Source organism: Anguilla rostrata, chromosome 12 (assembly GCF_018555375.3).
Source record: "Anguilla rostrata isolate EN2019 chromosome 12, ASM1855537v3, whole genome shotgun sequence".
In the NCBI taxonomy this organism is placed as follows: domain Eukaryota; kingdom Metazoa; phylum Chordata; class Actinopteri; order Anguilliformes; family Anguillidae; genus Anguilla; species Anguilla rostrata.
The window spans coordinates 25,064,991-25,088,958 of NC_057944.1; the positions used below are offsets into that span (position 1 = coordinate 25,064,991).

At 46.9% G+C, this 23,968-nt stretch overlaps 2 protein-coding genes across 2 annotated transcripts; one reads left to right on the plus strand and one right to left on the minus strand.

Moving 5' to 3' along the window:
• Positions 1-601: 601 nt before the first annotated feature.
• Positions 602-12,781, plus strand: LOC135236341 (dapper 1-B-like). The gene is made up of 4 exons (XM_064302646.1): positions 602-1,102; positions 8,552-8,681; positions 9,443-9,571; positions 10,649-12,781. Exons 1-4 carry the CDS (start codon positions 854-856, stop codon positions 12,040-12,042), a joined length of 1,902 nt encoding a protein of 633 aa, XP_064158716.1. The 5' UTR covers positions 602-853; the 3' UTR covers positions 12,043-12,781.
• A 4,016-nt stretch (positions 12,782-16,797) lies between these two features.
• On the minus strand, positions 16,798-22,949 carry c5ar1 (complement C5a receptor 1). The gene is made up of 2 exons (XM_064302477.1): positions 22,824-22,949; positions 16,798-18,300 (listed from the first exon to the last, which is right to left on the minus strand). Exon 2 carries the CDS (start codon positions 18,295-18,297, stop codon positions 17,242-17,244), a length of 1,056 nt encoding a protein of 351 aa, XP_064158547.1. The 5' UTR covers positions 18,298-18,300; positions 22,824-22,949; the 3' UTR covers positions 16,798-17,241.
• Between the last annotated feature and the right edge of the window lie 1,019 nt (positions 22,950-23,968).

Sequence of the window (23,968 nt, forward strand, 5' to 3'; positions counted from 1 at the left end):
TCACGGATTCATGATAAGCGCACGAGCTGCGGCTGCTGGACGAACTGAGTGTGGAGACAGCCTAGCAGAGGAATTAACGAAATTATGCCATTCACAAAGGGCTATTACTGCAATTGAAGTAGGTCTGGTAATCTTTTCAGTAAGCTATTCTACTGCCGACATTGTTGGGCTTCTATCGGCCATAATGGCTTTTGGACATCTTTATGCCATTACGTTGATCTGGTGACAGGCACGCGGCGTAATTGTGTTGCGACGCTGTATCCTTTTTATGCACGGTCGTCTCATTCATTAATTTCACGTTCATTCAAAACTGCGTTTTATGAAGCGATGTCATCTCCGAACGAAATTTAAATCCGACTCGTACCCGTGTAGAGGCCAGAATGGCTGTGAAGGGGTGGGGCAGCCAGACTTGCAGCAAATTCGAATGCGGGGAGAATAAACCGTGCAAAGACTCCCGATGGCTAGTGTCCAATAGAAGCAGGAGTTGATTTCAGAAGGCGGGCGATATAATAAATATTAATAGCGTCTGAAAATTGAGAGCCAATCGGCAAAGAGAACTGTGGAATACAGTAATGAGTAGTTGACAGCTGCGATATGGAAACTAAGCAGTGAAAGAGAGAGAGGGATGGGGAGAGGAGCCGCGATGTTCGGACTCCAACAACTGTACCGTTATTCTGAAAATTATCTTCACAGGAATGCACGCACTTCAGTGAATGCTACAATAATAGCAAGCTTATGTTGAAAAAGTAAAGGGGAAATAAAAAAACATACTTGCAACCGGGTTGAAAGCTGAAGTGGAGAAAGTGTGACAGAGTGGGATTCTATTTCAAAAGAAGGGTGCAAAGAGGGAACCATGCACCGCGCGTTCTCCTTTCCTATGACTGCCGAGCGCAGTCGGAACAAGGAACGCCTGGAGGCGAGTCTCGCCGGACTTTGCGAGCTGGAGTTGCTCAAGCAGAGGCAGGAGTGTCTGGTTCTTAGCGCTTTGTCTCTTGGGGACACCGTCCCGGGGCACCCCGCCTGGGGTGACCTCCAGCCACCCCTCTCCGCCCCCATGGGCCCTAGCCGCGTGCAAGACGACTTGACTTTGAGACGCCAGCTGGTAAGAACGCGTTTGAATGGTGGCAGCAATAAAACATATATCATAAATGTTTGTTTGACGGCGCTTAAGTGTGCAGATACTGAGCATACAGGCTAGTTCATGTGTAAGGGTATGGGGAATGCACGACTGTGGGAAAGTCGTTTATCGACTTGCAGTTTGTAGACTATAGCCAGTTAAAGTCGGCGACGTGCCGAAGTAATAACATTACAACATGATTAACATGTACAAACCATAAATTCAAAATAACGGAGTGTATGCTCGTACCGAGACGAGAAAAGGTGCCGCGGGCACTGCTTTGTGGAACCGTGACCATTTAAGGCAAACACTGGGGATTTGGTGGTGGTATCCCTATTGTCCAGTGACGCCGAAGCGGAACGATTACCCCTATCTTCAACCGAAATAACTTCATCTGATTAATGATCCTTTTGTCTACACAAGGATGGGATCGTGTCCGTTCCACGGGTTGTGATTTATGTGCTGCGGGAGAGAGAGAGGGGGAGGAACACTCATCGTTTCCATAACATTTAACGCCGTTATGTTCCATTGTTCTCCTCATATCTATTTTTTAGTTTGCATTCTCTAGTTTTGTTGTATTTTCTGAAACAAGAGCATTCTTTTTCCGATAAAGTTTTTACTCGCCTATATTCTGCCAACAAAATCTTTCTCATAATGATTATTGTAATCGCTTGTTAGTTTTGGGCGTTTTTGATGGGTTTTGGTTGAACTGTAGCCTACGTTAATTTGATCCCTCAGCCTAATGTAAACTTTTATATGACCAAATATAAACAGTCCCTTTTGGCTGTTTGATGGCATCTGGTATGAGCACTCAGTAAGAAAAGAAAAGAAAAAAAAAACAATGATTTATTCAGCAGCTAAGTTCTGGTGTGGGTAGTTGCTCAATGCTTTTCTGTGTTCCAGTGTTTCATAACACGGGCTCATTTGATATCAAAGTGTTCGGTGCCCTTGATCATTGAATAGATTTAGCGTTTATCTTCTTTTGGTGATGTAGCCTATGGGCGTAAATCTCAGAAAATTGTTTCGCACGGGGATCAAGGGGGCGTGAGCACGGGACAGCAGATTTATAGCTATACTGCTGTCCATCCGGCTCAAGGCCATGGGCTATCAACGAAATGTAGGAGTAGATATGAATGAATTCTACAGAGTAGTTTTTCATGTTATTACTATATAATTCTCCACGCTCTGTCCAGAAACTAACCCATATTGCATTAACTTGCTTTGTACTAGTGCATATGCCCTTAAGCTTTCGACAACTGCCGTTGTGTTGCTTAATAAGCACCCTCTCTCTTTGCCAGACTCCACTGCCTGTAAAGAGACGGGACGCTTGACTTGCACACGGTCCCCAGTTTCAATGGAGGGTCTGTTTAAAGGGGTGAGCGAAATTAAATGAGCACCTCTTTCTCCTCCGCCTCCCCCTCCTCCCCCAGCGTCTCTCTCCACCGCGGTGTACACAATAGCCGCGGGTGGAGCTGAATACCAATGAGCTCGAGTCCACCCCGGCAACTGCCTTGGGGCACAGCGCGTGTCTTGGGCAGTTTGAAACCACCAGCGAGTAGCTACGTCACCCGTCGACAGCGGCGGAATAAATTGACTTCGATGCGATGGTCGCCGTAACATTTCTATTTCTCTGTTATTTATTTTCTGTGAGAAAAATGACAACATCGTGCAAAGCAACATCGCCATTGAAGCGATACTTCTGAAAAGGATGTAGTCCCAAGGGTTCATTGAAAGATGTGTCAGTTGAATGATGGATATTTGCAACGCTCTGGGTTTACTCCAGTTCATTTTAGTATGCAGCTGCGTTCTTGGGGGATTCATTAAGAAATGAACTAGGGAATTGGATCAATACCTATTTAAAAGAAGAAAAAAAATCCACTTTCTTTTTCGATCTCTCTCTGTCACACACAACTCAACCGTGCACGTGCCTTCGATTTCAGCCCAAGTAATACTGAACGCCCTCTCCAGCGATGCGCGTGGTGCTTATGAATGAGATCTGGCAACCCCTCCAGCAGAAGCAGGCTTACTGATTGCCAGGCTTGCGGGGTGTGAGAGCTAAAAGCTAAATACTATGGATCAGGACTAAGTCTCCAGTAATCCCATTTCACCACAATTTCAATTGAAAGCCATATTGCTGGGGGGTTGCATAGAGAGGATGAAGGGGCTGGAATAAGATCTTTTCCTTCAGAGTACAGTCTTCCCACCCCAGCCCCCCCCCCCCCCCCCCCCATCCCCCATAACCTGCGTGGCCCCCCAAGAGGGGCTGTCCTTCTGCCCCTGCGTCATGTGACCAGGCAATCAGTCTGTCCACAACACAGCCCAGTTGTGTTGACTGACGGCTGAGGACGCCCAGCAGCTGAGAAAGCACTGCGAGCTGCGCGTGTTCACTGGCCCAGACCCCACACCATGAGGGGGGAAGAGAGCGAGAGAGCAAGAGAGCGAGGGGGGGGGGGGGTATGAGTGTTTGAGTGTGTTTGCATGTATATCTGCACGCACATTTCAATGTTTTTGGTATTGCTGTATGTCTACACAAGTATGTTTGAGTGTGTCTATTTGTGTGCTTATATTGATGTGTGGGTTTATCTGTGTGAATGCATTTGTGTGTGTGTATGTGCATGCTTGTATATGTGGGTTTATCAGTGTAAGTGTGTGTGTGAGAGTGTAAGGGAGTGAGTGAGTGTGATGGGGCAGAATATTTCATCTTTGATCTTTCAAGTCCGACTGTGTTCTTTTCGTCTGTGGTGTTGGCGTACGCATGCGAGTTTGACAACGTGCTTGTTGTGTCTGCCACTGTTCTAGCATTAGTGTGTAAAAGTGGAACTCTCTCTTTTGCTTTTTTGTGATTCTGTGTGTGCATTGTGTGTGCACATGCATGAGAAAGCTGGAACCTTTGTGTACATGTATGTGTGTTTATGTGATTATGTGTGTATGTTAGAGAGAATTAGTGTATATGCATCTAATTTATTCACAAAGGATGCTCTAAACTACTTCCCCTCACTCTCAATCAAATAATGTATCTATTTTTAATTAAATAAAATCTATTTTTATTAATTTGCTCACTCAGGAACTTTTCTTAATTTCTTATTCAAATTATAATGACTTTACAATGTATAGTAGCCTGTTACAAAAGCAGGTTGTAGATGTGAAACAGATTTCTCTCTTTTGCTATTTATTTTTGTTTATTTTTTAGCAGAAGTTGGTCTGAAGGAAGCAAGGGCAGTGTTCTAGAAAGTGCTGGTTTGTATGTAATGGTGGAGGTAACAAAGGAAAATCAAAAGTTGAACTCTCTCTCTCTCTCTCTCTCTCTCTCTCTCTGTCACCCTCCCTTTCTCTCTCTCTCTCTCTCTCTCTCTCTCTTTCTCTCTCTCTCTCTCCCAGACCCCCAGCAGCTGTCTGACCGTGTGTCACCTCTCTGTCAGTTTACTGGGGGAGGGGGTGGGGATATTAGGGGGGGGGGGCACCCTGTAGGAGGGAGAGTGGGAGACTGCCGCCTCCTGGAGTTTCGCGCCTGGCTGTGTTGTGTAAACACAGAGGACTGTCGGTCGCGTGTGTGCATTGAGGTTAGGGTCCAGAGGGGCCTGAGGTAGGACCTCACCCCTACTAGATCAAAGCCGAAAGCTCTATTTAGAGCAGTCAGCCTGTTTGCCAGGCCAGTATGTACAGGCATAGCTGCCTCCTCTGGGAAAAAAGAGGTAAGAGCACTATGCATAACAGCACAGCTTTTGTATTAGCTCATAAAAGCATTCCTGATACGTGTGCCAGGGTCCACAATTCAGTAATTTCTCACAACAAAAGGTTTAATTGTTCAGTAATCCTATCTGGGAACTGTGAAATCGTTAAGACTGTTGGGTTTCTCTGAAGGATCAGCTCTGTGTGTGTGTGTGTGTGTGTGTGTGTGTGTGTGTTTGTGCACCCGTCTTACAGGGAGACTGAATAATTGACTTTGTCAAATTGTTTCTCAGATTGATTAATTTCAGTTGCTCTCTCTCTCTCTCTCTCTCTCTCCCTTTCTCTCTCATGGTCTTTTGCTGCCTCCGCCCAAGCCGCCATGTTGCCATGCCAATTCAAGGGTACATCACAGGGCTTAGCTAACCGGCTTTTCAGCTGATTTCATTTTGAAACAGAAGGGTCTGATCTATGGCCCTGGGCTTTGGATGATGAGAACGCAGGCTCACTGCCTTGATCTACCTCCAGCAATGAAAGTACTGTTAAAGACCCACCCATGCCCACTGTGAAAACAGACTGGATGACCAATTATAGTCAAGAAGGTCTGTGCAGTGGTTGTATGGAGTTGACCATATTTGCAAGATGCTCTTGTTTGTTTTCTTACCTGCATGCTGTCCTGTCTCAGGACTCCAGTGTAAAGTACAACACAAAGTAACAGGAAAATGCCTGTTTTTGGTGAAGCTGTTTTCTTTCTCCACAATTTTCAATATATGTCCAGGTATTTGGGTTCTCATCTCCAGTTGAACCTCTTCCTGATCTGGACTCAAAATGGTGAAACACCTGGTTGTTGCAGCATAATATGGATGTGTGTTTTCACGCCGTGAATGTAACAGATTGTGGTCTTAGTGGGGGGAAAAAAACACTCTGCCTCCCTCTGCGAACAGGTGACCACAATGACCATTTCCACCTGTAGGGTGGAAAAGTCAGCAAAACAGGCATCTATGTGGAAATGAGCCGTGGTGACCTCGGTTCCTCCTATCCAGATGGGTGGTCTGAGATCAGTTCAGTTTGTCTATGGGGAGCGTGTGCCAGACCCTTGCCTATATAATGTTTGTCTGGCAGCACTAAACTAGGATCAGTTTCCATAACCCCCCATGACAGTTAGTTTTAGGGATCAGCTGACAAGGGCAGACAGCACACAGGCCCCATATCCTGCATGCTCCTATCTTAACCTTTAACCTTTAACCTTTAACCCTGCCCTCTCTTCACACCTACCCTTCCCCCTTTTCTAGCATGAAAAATAGAAAGATAGGGTCTGAACTGGGAATGGGAGCCTTTAACTCAAGAGGGACCTAGGAAATAAGGGAAGGAACCTTTAATTGGAAAAGAAACGGTGAGTTAGGAGAGGGAACCTTTACTGGAGAGGGAAGTTTTAACTGCATGGGAGAGATAACCCTGGGCCTTTAACCATTAGGGAGCGGGAAGAGAGTTAGGAGATGGGAGTGGGAGATTGGAGAGGAAACTAGGTTAGGGCACTATGAGCTGTCAGGCTGCTTGTTGGCCCTTGTTCTTTATGCAGGCTGTCAGACCCCTGCTGTGTTTTCACCCCCGCCCCCCCTCCCCTCCCCTCCCCTCCCCATGGCACCGGCCTACTTTCACCACTTCTAACTGCACACGCTGCCTGCTTGCTCTCTGTAGCTCTGCTTATGGATTTTCCAGGTGGAGAGGGAGTGACTGCATGAAGGTGAGTGCATGAAGCTGGGCCCGCTCGCCGCGGAGGGTGGGGCTGAGGCAGGGGCAGGGCCCGGGCCAGGTGGGGTGGGGTGGGGGGTTGGTTTTTACGAGGATAGGTGAGGAGTGGAAATGCTGGCTCCTTTCCACCATATCAGTACCAGAGCACTTGTCACACATGTCACTCACTCTGGGCCGAGAGTTCAGCTTAGGGTAGATACAAGCATTACCCTGGAGGCAAGCTGTCTTCTATCATGTGTTATCTGACCCTTACGAGACAGATGGTCAAAACAACAGGACATTCCAAAACACACATCAACTTTGCTTTCCTCAAGCCAATGAAAATGGGTTTGGAATTTTGAATGTTTGTTCATTACGTACTGTAAAAATTTTAGACCTTTCTTGGCAGGGCTTTATGAATACGTCATAACGCAGTTATAGTGCTTCATGAATTAACTGCTGAGAATATTATTCTGCATGGCTGATGCCACCTGAGTTTGCACTGTGAGATTTACTGGTTGCAAACCTAAAATGGCATTAATGGTTTATGAATACACCCCTGATTTATAAGGTCACTGGGGCTCATTCATCTGCATGTTGCTCAGCGGAAACCCCGCGCTGGGAAATCGGCCGCCTTTGGCCGCGTGATTGAGCCCCGTGTGTGCGCCTTTGCCAGTGACCCGTGAGCGTACAGCGCGCGTGTAAACATGAAAGAACATCGCAGCATCAATCCCGCGCATCGGTCCCCCTCTGAATTATTCAGTCGCCATTAACTTCCGACTTAGCGGTCCCAGCTGGGTGCGCGTGCGGGCCGTTTTCGCGTGACTGAATTTGCGATCTGAGCACACGCGGGCTGTGGGCCGTGTGTATTTCGTTCTGGGAGAGATCTTTACAGTTCTGTACTTCGATTCCTCGTTCCGACCCGCTGAGTTTCAAGTCAGAAGGATCTGAAATAACAACAAGAGGTCAAATACCATCGCGAGATATGCGCTATTATATTGAATGAACAATGAGCTGCTCAGAAATCAGCAGTGTCAGTGATAAGGTATTTATAGCTCACCGCCTGTCTTGCCTAGAGCATTCATCAAAGTGCATTTTTGCAGCAAGTCTTTGGAACGATTTCTGCATGTGTGGTTGTTCTTGCTGTCTGTCTGTGGAGTCCTTGTGCTTTCTGGACTCTAAAGTTTAGAAGTAGGAACATTTCCCTCTATAGCTGCTTCTTTATCATGCAATATTTCCAATTTAATTTCATTTGCCTTAAGTTAAAACAACTTGTTTTTTTCATTAATGCCACCATTGGCAATATGTGTTTTAGACAACTGAAAATTCAGAAAATCACAATAATATATAGGATCTGTAAGTCACTTTTTGTCAGGCTTGGTGTTTTACAGGAAGCCTAGTGATTCTGGAACATTGTGAGAACTCCTATAAGAAAGTAATTGCTAATAGTTACACTGGTGGATTTGCATGAATCCATGCGGTTGCAATTAGAAATGAGATGATTGACATATCAGCTGTGTTCAGTCACTGTAGTTTGAGAGGGTTAGATTCTGTGTGAGTGTGTGTGTGTGTGTGTGTGAGAGAGAGAGAGAGAGTAATGAAAACTGAATGGCTGGTTTTTGGACTCATTGACTTCCCAGTTGCAGCAGTGTTTGAGTGCATGAATGGTAGTCTGTGAAAATGAGTGACTGCATATGTGTCCCTGTGTGTGTGTGTGCGTGTGTGTTTCACTGTGTGCATGTATGTCTGTGTGTGTGTTCCAGTGCATGTATCACTGTGCATGTGTGTCATCATATGTGTACATGGCTGTGCGTGCTCGTAGGTTGGTGTGTGTGTCACTGGGCTTGTGTGTCACTATGTGTGTGTATGGCTCTGTGTGTGTGTGTCACTGTGCGTGTGTGTAACCATGTGTGTGTGTGGCTGTGTGTGTGTCACTGTGCATGTGTGTCACCATGTGTGTGTGTGTGTGTGTGTGTGTGTCTGTGTGTCACTGTGTGTGTCTTCCTGCCTGTGACTGTCCTTGTGCCTGTGTTACAGAACAGCCTGCAGTGCGCCCCCTGGGGGCTGATGGCAGCACTGGCGCAGCTGGTGGGGGACCTGAGAGTGGACATGGAGACGGGGTGTCCCGAGCCCCAGGGCGACATGGGAGACAGCCGGTCGAGCTCAGGTACTGTCCCGGCTATCTGCCCCAGCTTCAATCCCCCTGAACCCTGGCCTATGACCTTTGCCCCTTGACCCAAACCAGCTCCTCCTTTGGACAGTTACTGCTACCTTTGGTGTCTCTTTCATACAGTCCTCCAGTCATTCAGCTGAATCCTAGTTTCACTGATCATGTTTCAAATGTTCACTGATCGATGGCATACGAATATAAGATCAGCAAAGAAGGTGATGATGATGTAGGCCTTGGTCCGCAGCGAAACTGAATCGGCCTCCTTAGACCTGAACTAGGATATGACATCAGGGTGACTGCGGGACACACATGCTCATATTCACATGCACAATTATGGGTTATGGCAAACCAACACTAAAATATGCTATTTCATAGGATCGCTGTCTCTTGCATAAAAATTGAGTACGTTGCCTGCTAAACTGTTGCACTTAAATGTGTCAGAAAACCTAAAAATTGCCATGGTTTTTAAATTTTTTTAATACATTTTTTCCAAAATTGGGAAACATTAGATGTTTTAAAACTTGATACAATCAAGATAGCTTTGTACCTGGAGTCTGTACGTTTCAGAACTGTATGAACAGTTTTTGAAATAGTTTCAGAGGGGTTTCAGTGAATTAATTTCACAGCAGTGGATAGTTAAATGTTGAAAGCATAAAATTTCAGTAATTTTTTTTCATGAAATAAGGAGATGAAATCTTTGTGACACTGTATGTATACATGATGGCAGTGTAACGCTGGAGTCGTTGCGGTCTCCCCAGGATTTTACGAGCTGAGCGAGGGCCAGTCTCTGGGAGGTGTGTCCGACCCCTCCATGTACGGGGAGCTCTCCTCCAGCTGCTTGGGGGAGGGGAGGGTGGCCAGCGTGGGAGAGAGACCCAAGTCTGTTGGTGAGTAACCCCCCCCCCCACAAAAAAAAAATCTCAGCACCATCATCGGGATTCTCACACGTCAGTCACCTCTTGACACAGTCAGACCGTGGTTCTCAGGGCCCCACACACAGGAGACCTATCCGACCAATCGGTGAAAGCGATGGGTCCTGACCTGAATAGGCCTGAGCCCTCTGGTTAGTCATAAAAATTCTTTAACCTGGACAGAGACAAGACCACACTGTACACATACTGTGGCACATCCACCAAAAGACAGAAATGCTTTTTGTACCACACGCACACACACACATACACACACACACACACACACACACATAAACACGACCAGTGTGCTGTTACAGTGTGTCTCTCAGTGTGCTCTTATGTCTGAGGGTCTGTGTGGGTGCGTTATATCTGTGTGTTACTGTATGTCTGGGGGTCGGTGTGGGTGTGTTATATCTGTGTGTTACTGTATGTCTGGGGGTCTGTGTGTGTGTGTGTTATATCTGTGTGTTTTTGTGAATTTCTGTGGGTCTGTGTGTGTGGGTGTGTTATATCTGTGTGTTTCTGTATGTCTGGGGGTCTGTGTGTGTGTGTGTGTTATATCTGTGTGTTTTTGTGAATTTCTGTGGGTCTGTGTGTGTGGGTGTGTTATATCTGGTGTTTCTGATGTCTGGGGTCTGTGCGTGTGTGTGAGCTATATCCTCGTGTTGCTGTATGTCTGAGGGACTGTGTGTGTGTGTGTGTTATATCTGTGTGTTTTTGTGAATTTCTGTGGGTCCGTGTGTGTGGGTGTGTTATATCTGTGTGTTTCTGTATGTCTGGGGGTCTGTGTGCATGTGTGTGTGAGCTATATCCTCGTGTTGCTGTATGTCTGAGGGACTGTGTGTGTGTGTGTTATATCTGTGTGTTTTTGTGTATTTCTGTGGGTCCGTGTGTGTGGGTGTGTTATATCTGTGTGTTTCTGTGTGTCTGGGGGTCTGTGTGCATGTGTGTGTGAGCTATATCCTCGTGTTGCTGTATGTCTGAGGGACTGTGGTGTTGTCTTAGCTCTGAGGGCGTTTCCCAGCTCATCTGAGCCATGTTTACACTCCACAGGCGACATCTTCATGGCCAAGCGCGATGGGCTGCTGGATCCCTGCCCCCGCCCCATGGTGCCCCGCTCCTTCTCCGCCCCGTATCCATCTCTGGAGGGCATTGCGGAGGGGGCGGGGGAGGAGGGCCCCTGCCCCTGGGGCTCTGGGTACCCCTCCGCCGGGCTGGACGAGGACCCCACAGCGGAGGACTTCCAGGAGGCCCTGCGGGTGGAGAGCTACATCCTGGGCCTGATACAGCGCCGCATCCTCCCCCCACGGCCTAGCAAACCCCGCACCACCCTGGGGCCCGAGACCCGCGGCGTGGCCCGGCAGAGCAGCCTGCGACGCAAGGAGGGGCCCTACGGCCCCGAAAACCGCAACGCATCACCCAGCCTGCCCGCAACGGACGGCCAGTCCTGGACCTTCCAGGGCCTGGAGGAGGAGAGGGGTGGGGGGCCCGTGGTGGAGGACTGCCTGCCCCCTAGGTTCCCCCTCCCCAGACCTGCTGCTCCGGACTACCCCTGCAGGGGGCTGGACCCCAGCAGCAGCGAGCCCGATTCACCCCAGCGCCTCCACGACTCGCCTCGCACCCCGTCGCCTGGAGAACAGCTGGTGAGCGCCCACTACATCCCCGCCCAGCCCAGCCGCGCCCCTCCCGCCCACCTCCTCCGCTCCGCCCACCGGCCCCCGGGCCCTGCCAAGCCTCACCGGACTCCCTACTCCCCAGAGCGAGCCCTTCTCGCTGGCAGGTCCCGGGCACCTCCCAGGAAGTGCCGGGGCAGCGAAGCGGAGAGCCCCGCCCCCAGGAAGGCGGGCCGGCGGGCGGGCCGCTCGCAGTCGGAGAACAGCCTCCTGGGGCAGCGAGGCGGGGAGCGCAAGTACAACACAGTGGAGCGGGACGGGGGGCGGGGCTCCCAGGCTCGGCCCCGGAAGCCACAGCCGGGGAGTCTGGGATACCGCCGCTGGCGCTCCACCCAGGAGCTGAGCCAGGACGAGGGGGAGCCGCCGGGAGAACAAGCCTGTCGACGCCAGAGGAAGCCCCGCCCTCCCCCGCCGCCGTACCCCTACCCCTATGCCCCGCATGCGCACACTTACCGCCATGGCGAGGGCCCGGAGCTGGCGGCCCCCTGCAGGGCGGAGGAGGCCTACGCCGTTCCTCCCGTAGGCGAGTCAGAGAGCAGCCTCAGTGAGGGCGACTCTCCGGGCTCCAGCTCCCTCTCCACCGACTCCGACGAGAGCGGCGGGTTGGTCTGGCCCCAGCAGCTACCGCCACAGCTCACCACCGCTACGCCCCCGGCCCCGCCCGGCGGCCCCACCCAGCCCAAGGCCTTTGTGAAGATCAAAGCCTCCCACGCCCTGAAGAAGAAGATTCTGAGGTTCCGGACCGGTTCCCTCAAAGTCATGACTACAGTCTGAAGCTCTGACTCCCACATCCTGAAGGCCATTGTGCCTACAACTCCCATCATCCTCTGCCCATCCTTACTTCAGATTGAATCCTCTAATGGGGGAGCAGGCCAGAAATTTAATCTGAACTACCCCTTCTTCTGAAGTCGCATAATGTCAAACTTACGCCATTATTTGGGGTTCCCAATGTACTGGGGTTCCCAATGTCCTCAAACCTGTCCTTGCAAGACAAATTCTAGTGATGGAACCTCATGAAAAACCCATAGGATACTGCCCAGTAATTTAAAAAGTTTAAGATTCAGAGGACATAAGTCAAGGGGAAACATTAGTTTTTCAAGCTGGACTTTCAATTTACTAGCGTGTCTAGCAATGTTCATGTACTACTGTTGCACAGATTGGCTAGCTGGTCGGCTTGTGCATCAGGCTCCCTAAAGGTGCTCACCCCCACAGTACCATCAATAGACCAGCCCTGAATTCACATTAATTTGAAAAAATAACCCCCAGCACATTTGTGCTTTAATATCACTGAAGACCTGTGGAGAGTTTGTGGCCCCAGCTCAGTCACGACTGTGGCCGTAATGCCAGCACTCCAGAGAGAACGTTCTGCGTTTGACCTCCTCCCAGCATGCAATGGGCCGAGTGGCCCATGCGTTCCGGTGTGTCGCCACACCCGTAGATCCCTGTGCGTACCTGCCTGTGGCCTTGTATTTGTGAATGAATGTAGCCTGTAAATAAAGAGATGTTACCTCAACCTGTGTGAGTCAGCTGGACTGAGCTATAATTTGGGATAACTTGGCGGTGGGGGTGGGTAACACCACAACAGCACTGTCCTGCCAAGGGGGTGACAAGATGAGGGGTTTGAGATAGCAACTGTTGCCTGGACAATACCATGTTTGGAATGTATGCCCATCAGCACCAAACTGAGCTGCTGAGCTTTAATAGAAACCTGGTGTGTGTCCAGTGTCCGAAACCATGTGAAGGGCTAATCCAGTAAGGGGCTGGGGTGCGGGGCGTGAGGGGGGTGTGGATGGTCAAATGAATTTCCATTCACTCTATTCAGGAAACGCTTAGAAATTAAATTAATTAACTGAAATATGCTTGTCATGCTCTTCAAGGGCATTTCAAGTAATTAATTGAATTTCACATTGTTTTCTGAATTGACTGACCTGAAGTGGGATTTGACCCCCTAAACCCCTGCTGCCCAGCAACGCACAGGCACAGGTAGGCAGACAGCCCCACCCAGGGTCATGCCCAGAACTGTGGCATGCTGGGAGATAAGGGCAGGGGGTGGCAACTCCCTGCGTTGGCACTCAGAACCAGCCTGGCGTGCCTCTGAAGGGCCCCAAGCATCTCTCTGGTGTAAACAATCCGTGCCCCCCAGAGAGCTAATGAGATAATTATCCCCAGCTGGGCCTTAACGAGGCACAAGCAACCTCCCACATGGCCCTCCCAGACACTCTGCAGTCTCTGTGCCACTGACAGCTGATCCCAGACCAGGGAGGCCAGCCTCAATCCTGATCCCCAAGAGTTAATGTGAACAAAGCTGGAACTGATCCAGGACCAGCAGTTTAAATAAAGTGCATCTTTTTTGAGCCTGGAAAAGGCCACTGAGTGAGAGCACACTAACCCTGTCCTACACACATGCACACACACACATACACAAACACACATACACACACTCCTCGATTTACACATGCATGTGCACACACACATATACACACAGGCACACTCGCACATAAACCCATTCACTCATGTGTATGTGCACTCGTACATACAACCACAAACGCACATAAATATACACATGCGTGCACTTTCACACACAGGCATTGTACACATGCGTATGTGCTCAAGCACAGTGTACACACTTGCATGCATTCAAAGAAACGCGTATGCCCACAACGCTTACAAGCATTCAAACACGCATGAGCAAAAGGGAGAAGAGAAGATGAAGGTTTTCATTTTCTCTTCAACTTTTCAAAACAGAACGCCGAATGTTCACTTCTCTTTGAGCCACTCATAAATATGCTCTGTACAGACGTTTGCACAGAACGGCTGAACTGTGGTGATGGTGTTCGAAAGCTAAAGCAGCAGGGTGGCCGTTCTCCGGCAGAAGAAAGAGTTTTCTGTAGCACCCCCCCCCCCACTACCCACTCCATCTGGACACAGTTATAGAGACCAGGAACCTGGAGTATTTCCTGTTGAGAAATTGGGGGGTAGGGGGGAGCACGGGGGTAAATTAAAACCAAGAAATCCAGAAACGCAGAGAAACAGAGAAACAGACTGACAAATGGAGAAAGAGCAGAATGAGGGGAAAAATAGAGAAAGGATTGTATAGCCCTTCCCTCCGACATCTGGCTTTGATTAGAGCAGAGGGGGAAGTGGGGAGGGGTGATTGAGAGATGTAGGGGGGAAGGGAATCGGAGCAAGGAGGAAATGATGTTGTTGAGTTTGGTTTGAGCTCCTGTCTGTACAGACTGAGCGCATTCTCTTTCTGTATCAGTCTTCCCTGTTCTTCACTCTCGTCTGGAGGAGCTAATGCCAGTCTCGGGAGATGAGTCGTTACCTTCATATTTCAACCACCCCCTATGCCCCGCCCCCTACCCCAACATGCACACAAGCTCTCCCTGTCTCTCCCTCTGTCCTTCTCTCTGTCCTGCTCCCCCTCCTCTCCTCCTCCCCTCTCTCTCTGTCCCAATTTTGAAGAAATAAAATTTATCTTTGTTCATTTCCATTTCCTCACTCAGGAACAAATTTCGTGTTCAAATTGCAATGACTTTTCAATGTACAATATTACAGATGCAGGTTACAAATGTGAGAATTGACTTTCAAAGAGTTTTGCAAATTAATTTCTCTCTCTTTTTCTCTCCCTCTCCCTCTCTCTCTCTCTCTCTCTCTCTCTCTCTCTTCACACTCCATTTATGCTGATGCAAAGGAATTCTTAGTGCTTTTTTCCTAATGGATGCATGCCAGAAATTTCCATTTCAGTGCACCATTTGTTTGAGCGATATACTTTACCAGTACTTGAATGTGACTGGTGCAGAACTTATCCCCCATACCCCCCACCGACTATCACAAACAATGCATGCCATTTGCAGTGGCCATGGTTTTATGTGGAGTTCATGTGTCACATTTTTACTGTGATAAAAACAGTTTTACCAAAAAATGTGGTTTGATAATATCCTTGTACACTCCCACTAGATAATGTGTTTTGCGTGTCTGGGACAGGTTTTAAATGGATATGCATTGCTTTGCTGAACTGCTGAACAAACGATATAATATAGATGTGAATGAATGTCATGTAGAAAAGGCAGTTTGAAAGCAGGAGGCTTCAGATCAGCCATGTGGTGAAAGCGGTGCCTGTGGTGTGCAAAATGGTATGTGCTGAAGGCAATCAGAGGTGTTTGGGTGGGTGGGGGGGAGATCCCCTGCTGTGGGCAGACCTGTGCCAGAATCCCCGTTCAGTCAAAGCCAATGCGATGTCAGAGGCGTGGCCATTCTCAAATATCAGAATGCTTACTGACTCCCGAATGTCAGAGAGCATGGTATTTCTGAAATTCCAGAGGGTGTGGTGATGGTGGTCCAGGAATGTCAAAGATTTCAGAATATCACAGAGTGCGGAAGTGCCAGAATGTGATGTCAAAGGGAACGTCAGTTCCTGAGGCAAGAGAGGATTTTTACCTCAGGATTCCCTCTAACCAATGTATCTCTCATTGCATTTGTTTGTTTTGTGCCTCTTAAAACTGCTTAAAATAACCTTTGATGAGGTCTCCCTTTTAAAATGTTTTCAGAGACAACAGGTTGAAATAAAGGCACCAAAGCACTAATCTGTCAATCATATTCTCCTGCAATCACAAAAAACCTATATTGACACAGGGCAGTAAACACAAATGTTAAACCTTTTCTTTACAATTTGACAAGCGAGTTTAAGTGATGAACTGGACAAATTGTGTTTCTTCGAAAAGAAAAATAATAATTATTACTTTTAATTTGCGAGTTTAGGACAAAAGTGAATTGAATCCAGCCAATATTTCTCAATTAAAAACTTAATTTTTCTTGTAGTTTAGGGGTGTTAAAATGGTGTATTCTGCTTGATAGGAACACGCTCAAGATTCTACCATGTATTTAAACTTTCTTTATGTTGTTGACCTACAAACAGCTTCCTTTTTTTCAATTTACAGTCCGCTCCCACCGCATCTTTATTGAACAAACACTGCCACCTGCTGGATGTAGCTGTAGGGTCAGAAAGGCCTTTCCAGACATTTAGCAAAAGTTAAGAGACCACGAGGACAACAAACAGCAGATACACTGATTAGAACAAAATGTCCGTTTTGTGCAAGGAATGGAATATGAAAATTCAATATCTTCTAGCGAGTGCAAAAGTATGGTTTGTATGAGATGGTTTGTATGTATAATGCGGTTACATTTGTGTATTGGCCTTTTCTGTCTAAGCATTTAACCAAATTCTGCTTAAGTTGCCTTTTAATCAGGAGAGAATGCAGTGAAAATTGTACCTAAATATACGTTTAAATGGCACAAACATCAGTAACACAAATCATTTAGTCTGTCTCCATGTGCTAAAGCCAGGTTTACAGCAAGTCATGGCCCCTGTGGGCCCGGCAGCTATTCTGTAGTTAGTTTATTTGTCTGTCTGTCTGTGAACAAATGTACCTGGAAAAGGGTTATTTCGTTATTGCGAAAGGATTACAGCAATAAAGAGAAGTACTTGTGAAGTCAAGGCAGAGAAAGTTACACTTTCCCATTTGCCAGTCAAGTTTATAAAAAACTTTATTCATATCAATGAAATGCTTTTTACAAACAAAAACCTGCCAGCTCCTTAAGTTCTTTTCTACTATATAAGCAGTATAAGCATTAAATGGTTGTACTGTACATGAGACAAAATTCAATTTGTTCATTAACATTTGTTCTTGGATAGAAATGATTAATAATAATGATAATTACCTGTTATATGCCAAACTAAGGTATCTGCTAAAAATGACTTGTCACTTATAATGGTGGGATGTAGCGCAGCCTGGGAATGTGATGAAAGGAGCTAGCGTCAGGATACTGCTACTGTTGTTTGTTTTCTAATTTTCATTCTAAAAAAAACTGGTAGTCTAGTTGTAGCTGTGAAAATGACTGACAGGTCATATGGCCTCGCCACCTCCTCATCCCAGCCTCGCCCCTTAATTTCAACAGCCACACCTCCAGCCCTTACATAGTTTTCTCCTGGATGTTGTCGCTGGTGCTCTTGGTGACGGAGAAGCTGGGCCCGCTGCGGCTGGGTTCCTCGGCCATGAAGCTGAGCATGCCGCGGAAGGACTGCCTCATGCTGTCCTTGAAGCTGCGGCCCAGGCACACGTAGAGCAGCGGGTTGAGGCAGCTGTTGAAGTAGGCCAGGCAGAGCGTCAGGACGCCGGCCAGCCGCAGGGATGAAATCCACGGCTTTTCGTGGGGCGTGACTCGGAGCAGGAAGTCTGTCACGTGCAGTGGGAGCCAGCACAGGAAGAAGCTGACCACCACGGCGCCGATCACCCGCCGCGTGCGCCGGGAACGGGCGCCGCCCCCCCGCCCCCGGCTCGGCCCCTGCGCCGTTCGGGCGTACACCACCCAGTGGCACGCCACGATGATCAGGAAGGGCAGGAGGAACCCCAGCAAGAATTGCACGATATTCACCACCAAGGAGGCCTGTCTGCTGAGGCTGGGCGAGCACACTACCTTTTCGCTTCCCATGCTTACTTTCTGCATGTAGAATACGTGGGGCAAGCTCAGGACCAGCGCCAGGGCCCACGCCCCCAGGCACACCCACCTGGCGTGCCTGGGGGTCCGTCGGTTCTGGCACCACACGGGCCGGGTGACCAGCAGCCAGCGGTCCAGGCTGATGACCACCAGCAGCAGGACGCTGCAGTACATGGTCAGGTTGAACACGGCAGGAAGAAGCTTGCAGCCCACCTGGCCATAGGGCCAGTGCTGGTCCTGGGCCAGCGGAACCATCAGCAGGGGCAGCGACAGGCAGCACAGCAGGTCCGCCAGGGCCAGGTGCCGGAACCACTGCGAGTTCACTGAGCGCGGCATTCGGAACGCCGTCACCCATGCGACCACAGCATTACCGGGGGCGCCCAGCAGGAACACCAGGCCATAACACACCAGGGCGGCCAACTGGGGGGGTCCTAGCTGCGTGGGGCCGTCTAAGTCTGACCAGGGATCAGTTGAGCAGTCGTCATCAAAGTCATCTGTGCAGTTGGAGTTGAAAAAGTCGTCGAATGACATCTTCTACAAGGGCCGTAGTGTCACATTCAGAGAAGAAGAGCGGAGCAGAGAGAGAGCAAAGAAATACGTGACTTTACTTTTAATTGTACAGTCTTTGACAAAAATCCCAAACTTTCATGTTCTTACTTGCTTACAAAGGCAAACATAAATGTGCCTTTCCTTTTACTGGTTGTTAACTAAAATCACTAGAAGAGATTGCAAGTGCACAGATGCATGATTACGTCCTTTATTGTGAAATTATTCCTCGTTGTGGCTGCTCTTTCAGATTACAGAAATATCGTTTAATGCCTTTTTTTTTATGCCTGTGTGTCAGTCTTCACCACTGCCTCTTGGTTCATTTTAGTTCAGGTCAATGCAATTCATTATATTACATTCCATGAGTAGACTTAGTGGAAGCTTTTATCTAGAGCAACTTTATCCAGAACATCAGCGTTAGTCTCAGGAATGATGCATTACATTATAGTCATTTATCAGAGGCTCTTCTCCAGAGTGACAAAAAGTTGTAGAGAACTTTAGTGTTACCCTTAAGAACAGTGGTTTTGAAACTCGGTCCTGGGGATGCTGGTTTTGGTTCCTACCACAATTGCAATCGCAGAATTTTAACAAGCTGTTAGTTTTTCTTAATTATGGGTTTTTCATGTTTAGAGGGATTATTTTACCCTTTAGGCCACAATATGTCAAAAATTGTAAAGCATACCATTAAGATAAAACCACAAAAGTTAAAAACCACATTAAGATAAAACCACAAACCAGATACTATTTGATGATGCTTAACTGGGTGTGGTGCAATGCATTAAAGATTCATCGCCGCTGCAAGTGGCTACAACTGCCGATAAAACCCAAATATGCATGAGCACTCTCATTCTTTCCTCCCTCTCCTTTTCACTTGACTTGACCTCCCTTTCTCTTATCATCTCTCAATCACTTCTGTTTTTCAGAATCATTTGCTTGTACCAAGTCACTTCCTTCCTCCCTCTCTCTCCCCCCCACCCTCTCTCTTCCGTGCTCTCTCACTGCCCTCTTGGTTTCTGATGTTCTATCCTCTTCTTTCCTCCTCTCTCTCTCCATTGCTCACTGTCATCTCTTGCCCTCTGTCTTTCAGTTTCTCACTGTCCTCCCTCCACCTCTTGTCCCTCAGCAACCCCCCCCCCTCCCCGAAGCTACGTAGTGCAATTTTACAACTGTGAAACAGATTAACAGAATGTTCCAACCCAACAATCAGATTACACCACATAAAACTGGATCAAGAGATTATAGCAGGTGGAAAAAATAAATGTATCCTTTATCTTTCTTCTCTCATATCCCAGAGGAGGTTTGGGACATGAAGTCTGAACGGACCCTGTTCGAAACCTGTCTTATGGAACCAGCTGCTAGGGGCTGTGGTTAAAAGCTAGTCAGTCAATGTCCTGGCAGTAACCCAAGGACCCATTGGTGGACTCCAGCGGATAGGGAGGCTGTCAAGCTGATGAGGTGTTCTGGGTCTGGCTGGTTTGGAGGACTCATGATTTAGCAGACAGGTGCTAGCAGGCAAAAAAGGAGAGGGGAAAGGAGGGAACCATCCAGCCTGTTCTTAGCCAGGGCAATGAAACTCAGAGCTTGACTGGGGATATTTTCAAAAGGTGAAAGGAACACTTTGAGGAACTCCTAAATCTAACAGACACGCCCTCTGTTTAGGTGGCAGAGTTTGAACAATCTGAGGGATCAGAGCCCATTTCTGTAGCTGAACCACTGGAGTGGTTGGAGGGCTCCTCACTGGCAGAGCACCAGGGGGAAATGTTGAAGGCTCTGTGTGTTGTTGGAGTGTTGCGACTGACATGAATTTTCAATGCCACGTGGAGGTCAGGAACAGTGCATTTGGAATAGAAGACCAGGGTGGCGGTTCCCATCGTTAAGAAAGGAGTCATTTATGCCAGGAGAAAGGTTATGCAAAGGTTCTGGAAAGATTATGACCGGTAGTCCAACCTCAGATTCAAGAGGAACAATGCGGGTTTTGTCCAGGTCATGGAACAGCGGACCAACTTCTCAACCCCACGCAGATGTTTAAGGGGGATATGGGAATTTGCTTATCCAGTCTATATGTGTTTTGTGAATTTGGATAAGATATATGACCACGTTCCTCAGGGTATCTTGAGGGAGGTGCTGTGGGAGTATGGGGTGCCTGGGACACTACTGCAAGCCATTTGGTCCTTGTACACTCGAAACGAGAGCTGTGTTCACATTCTTGACATTAAGTCAGGCTCCTTCAATGTGGGTGTCAGACTCTTCCAAGGGTGCGCTTTGTCTCACCTCCTTTTCTTGGTATTCATGGATAGGATTTCAAGGCAAAGCCAAGGTCTGGAGTGTGTCCCGTCTGGGGACGTAAGGGTGGCATCTCTGCTGTTTGTGTATGATGTCGTCCTTTTGGCCTCATCTTACTGTGTCCTCTGATGCATGCTACAACGGTTTGCAGCTGAGTGTGATTCTATTGTAATGAGGATCAGCACCTCCGAGTCTGTGGTCATGGTCCTCCCGCAGAGAAAGATGGCTTGTCCCCTTCAAGTGAGGGAGGAGCAACTGCCCTAGTCGAAGTCCCTTTGGAGTCATTACAGGCACCTACACCTGGGAGGAGAACCAGGGGCAGACCTAGGACACACTGAAGAGATTATATCTCCTGGCTGGCCTGGGATCGCCTTGGGATCTCCAGGATGAGTTGGAGGAAGTCGCTGGGGAGAGGGACGTCTGGGCTGCTGTGCTTGCCCTGTTGCTACTGCAATCCTGACTTCGACTAAACGGTTAGAAAATAGTGTGGTATGTATGGTATCTGGCATGTAGGAGATGATAAAAATGTAATTAAATATGTTAAATACAATTAATGCAGCCATTTGGAAAATGAATAGCCTGTTATTCACATGTAACAATATGTTGGTCATGGGGCTGTTTAGATTGAACACGTGGAAGGTGAGAGCTAAATTTTCTGTGATGTTTCAAGAGATCATCAGCCTGTTTCAGGAGATCAGAGTTTCGCTATAATTCATCATTTCCCATTTGAGATTGTTTCACAAAGGATTGGCCACATTTGTCCTGGAGAGCCACTGTGTTTTTTTTTTGTTTTTTTTTGGCCAAAGACACCTCAAATCCATGCTTCAATCATTAGTGTACTACCCTAGAGAGACCTTAGCTTAGTCTTTATACACAGAGAGCACATGTAAAGGCCCAAAATGTTATAATTAATCAGATTTGTCCATAATGTAATAGAAATTAAATGTAATAAAGCCATACTGTAATACAAATCCAATAACATAATAAATCTTGAAGTTGTAATGTAATTGCATTTTGTCCATAATGTAATAACGTTTTACAATACAACATGTCAAAGGCAGATGTAACCTGGATTGATTGTTGTTGATGGGGTGTATAAGAATACTAAAGGGTGTAAAGAAGGGGTGTGAAGAAGGGGATGCTGTTCCCATTTCTTGTACAGAAGACCTTAAACATGTGATAAACATTATTGCATTTTGTTCCAGTAGGGATAGTACAAAATTTAAGGTGCCCTCCTACTAGCCTGCAAAAAATTTATGACAGTCCAGAAGTACATTTACTTCTGGACTAACATTTCAGGGAAAAGTATTCACAGCTGTTACTTATCTTGGGTATTGTTGTTACCTGATGGAAAATATATTACTGCAGCTATAAAAAGCATTTGCCCCCCTTTGACTATTCCTCCTCTCCCCCTTCATGTTTAATTGTAAAATTATAAAATCCTGTGAAAATGAATTAATTTGTAAATTAATTACCTCCTTTTTAATTATATATGATGCTTTGTAAAGCCCCATAACAACGATGTACTGCAGAAGTACTCCAAAGTTCTGCAAAGTATATTAAAGTACCACACTGTGCCACAAAGTATGTTAAAAAGTATTGCTAAGTACCAAAAAGTACCCCAGAATACACAAACATACCAAAATTATCATTACAATTCACACCAAAGTGTCCCAAAGTATCACAAAGCACACCACAGTGCCATAAAAAGGCCACCAAGTGTCACAAAGCACACCATAACGCATGTAAAGAATTACAGGTCAAACATGCACAAGGTACCACAGTACTACAAAGTGCAATAAAGAGTACCCCAGAACTCAAAGAAGTGGAGTACAGAGACGTTTCAGTGAGCTATTACATTGCTTTGATCTTTATTGTTTTAATTGTTTGATCTTATTACATTATCTAACCAAAAATGGGCACCAGGCCTGTAATGTAATACATTGTCAAAAATCCCATTACACCGTTATTTAAAGTCATTACTGGATATTTATTATTTTATATATGTGTATGTGCGTGTACACATACAATTCAGTGTCACGTACATGAACTGGCAATCACCAAAACCAATCCAAAAGCCAAAAAATTAACCAAAGAACAAACATAATAATACATTTTGTTTCTCATACACCAAATGTTTTTTTTGCTATTCGATAACACTTTATAATAGCTGGTAAAAATGTAATCCTGCAGGAATAATAATCAATAGAATAAAAATTAAATTTTACCTCTGCGTCTTCTCCAGAGCTGTGGGTCCTTTGGTGTGTTGAAATGGAGTGATGAAACAACTATGCTCCTAAAGCTTGCCTCAATAATTTCAGCAAAGCAGGGTCAGAAAGAAGGAAGTGAGAAAAACTGACAGTAATACAGGTCATGGAGGATGGGGGGGGCGGGGGGGGGTTGGTGCATATATACTTATGATATGTGTTGCAAGGTCAAATTAAATACTACATTCAAATTATATCCAAATCTACATTCAAGTTACATAATGCAGCCACAGTGCCTGTGCTATGAATCACACCTCTTGGGATACTGCATGAAATTGTGTGTGTGTGTGTGTGTGTGTGTGTGTGTGTGTGGTGCCACTGTTACTCATGCACAAATACACAGTTAAAAGCAACATTTTTGGACTGTGAGAGAATTTTTGTAGTTTTTGCTCTGTATTTCAGCACATTGGATTTGAAATAAAACCACAAACATGAGTTTGAAGTGCGTAAGGTTACTTAAATGAGATTTATTTCTATTGTTAGGCCGAAGCCTGATTTTGAACCGAGGCCATAGAAATGTAACAGATTGCAGAACTGGTTGGAGAGAAAGAGATGATGCAGAGCAACATAAACAGCCACCATCTGAGATATCTATGAAGGAGAAGAGTGCTGACAGTGAGAGGCTTGTCCCGAAAACGCCTATGCAAAACCCATAAAAGGAGAAAAAGGAAAGAAACGGGCTGAAAAGGCAGTTTCACACAAACAACACAGCATCTAAAGAGAGTCACAACTAAATCAGTAGCTATGGGAAGTGATTGGTTTGGATGATGAATCAGATAGAAATGCAAGCGTGACGAATTAAGGGTGTCATGATAGAGATGTGTTTATGGCGTGAAGGAACAAGGTCCTAAAAGACGACACAGAAAGGCTGAGAGTTCTTGGAGTAGGACACAGCAGCGAACAAGCGGGAGGATGCGCCCAACGGAGAGCTCGGCTAAAGATTAGCTTCCTGAGGGCAAGTGCCACGTATCATCTGTAGAGGCTGTAAGACTCATCATACCTGCGCTTCCTCACTGTGAACATGCGATTTTTGTGCTCACAATTGAGTAAAGAGGTCTGTTTCAATTCTGACTTCATTCTGTCTAATCTTTATAGAACTATATTCA

Bases quoted from the DNA above. Each gene is read 5' to 3' on its own strand.
- c5ar1 (XM_064302477.1), bottom strand. From the start codon at position 18,297: ATGTCATTCGACGACTTTTTCAACTCCAACTGCACAGATGACTTTGAT.
- LOC135236341 (XM_064302646.1), top strand. From the start codon at position 854: ATGCACCGCGCGTTCTCCTTTCCTATGACTGCCGAGCGCAGTCGGAAC. The intron at 8,682-9,442 runs GTACTGTCCCGG...CGGTCTCCCCAG, and splicing joins AGACAGCCGGTCGAGCTCAG to GATTTTACGAGCTGAGCGAG. The intron at 9,572-10,648 runs GTGAGTAACCCC...TACACTCCACAG, and splicing joins AGAGAGACCCAAGTCTGTTG to GCGACATCTTCATGGCCAAG.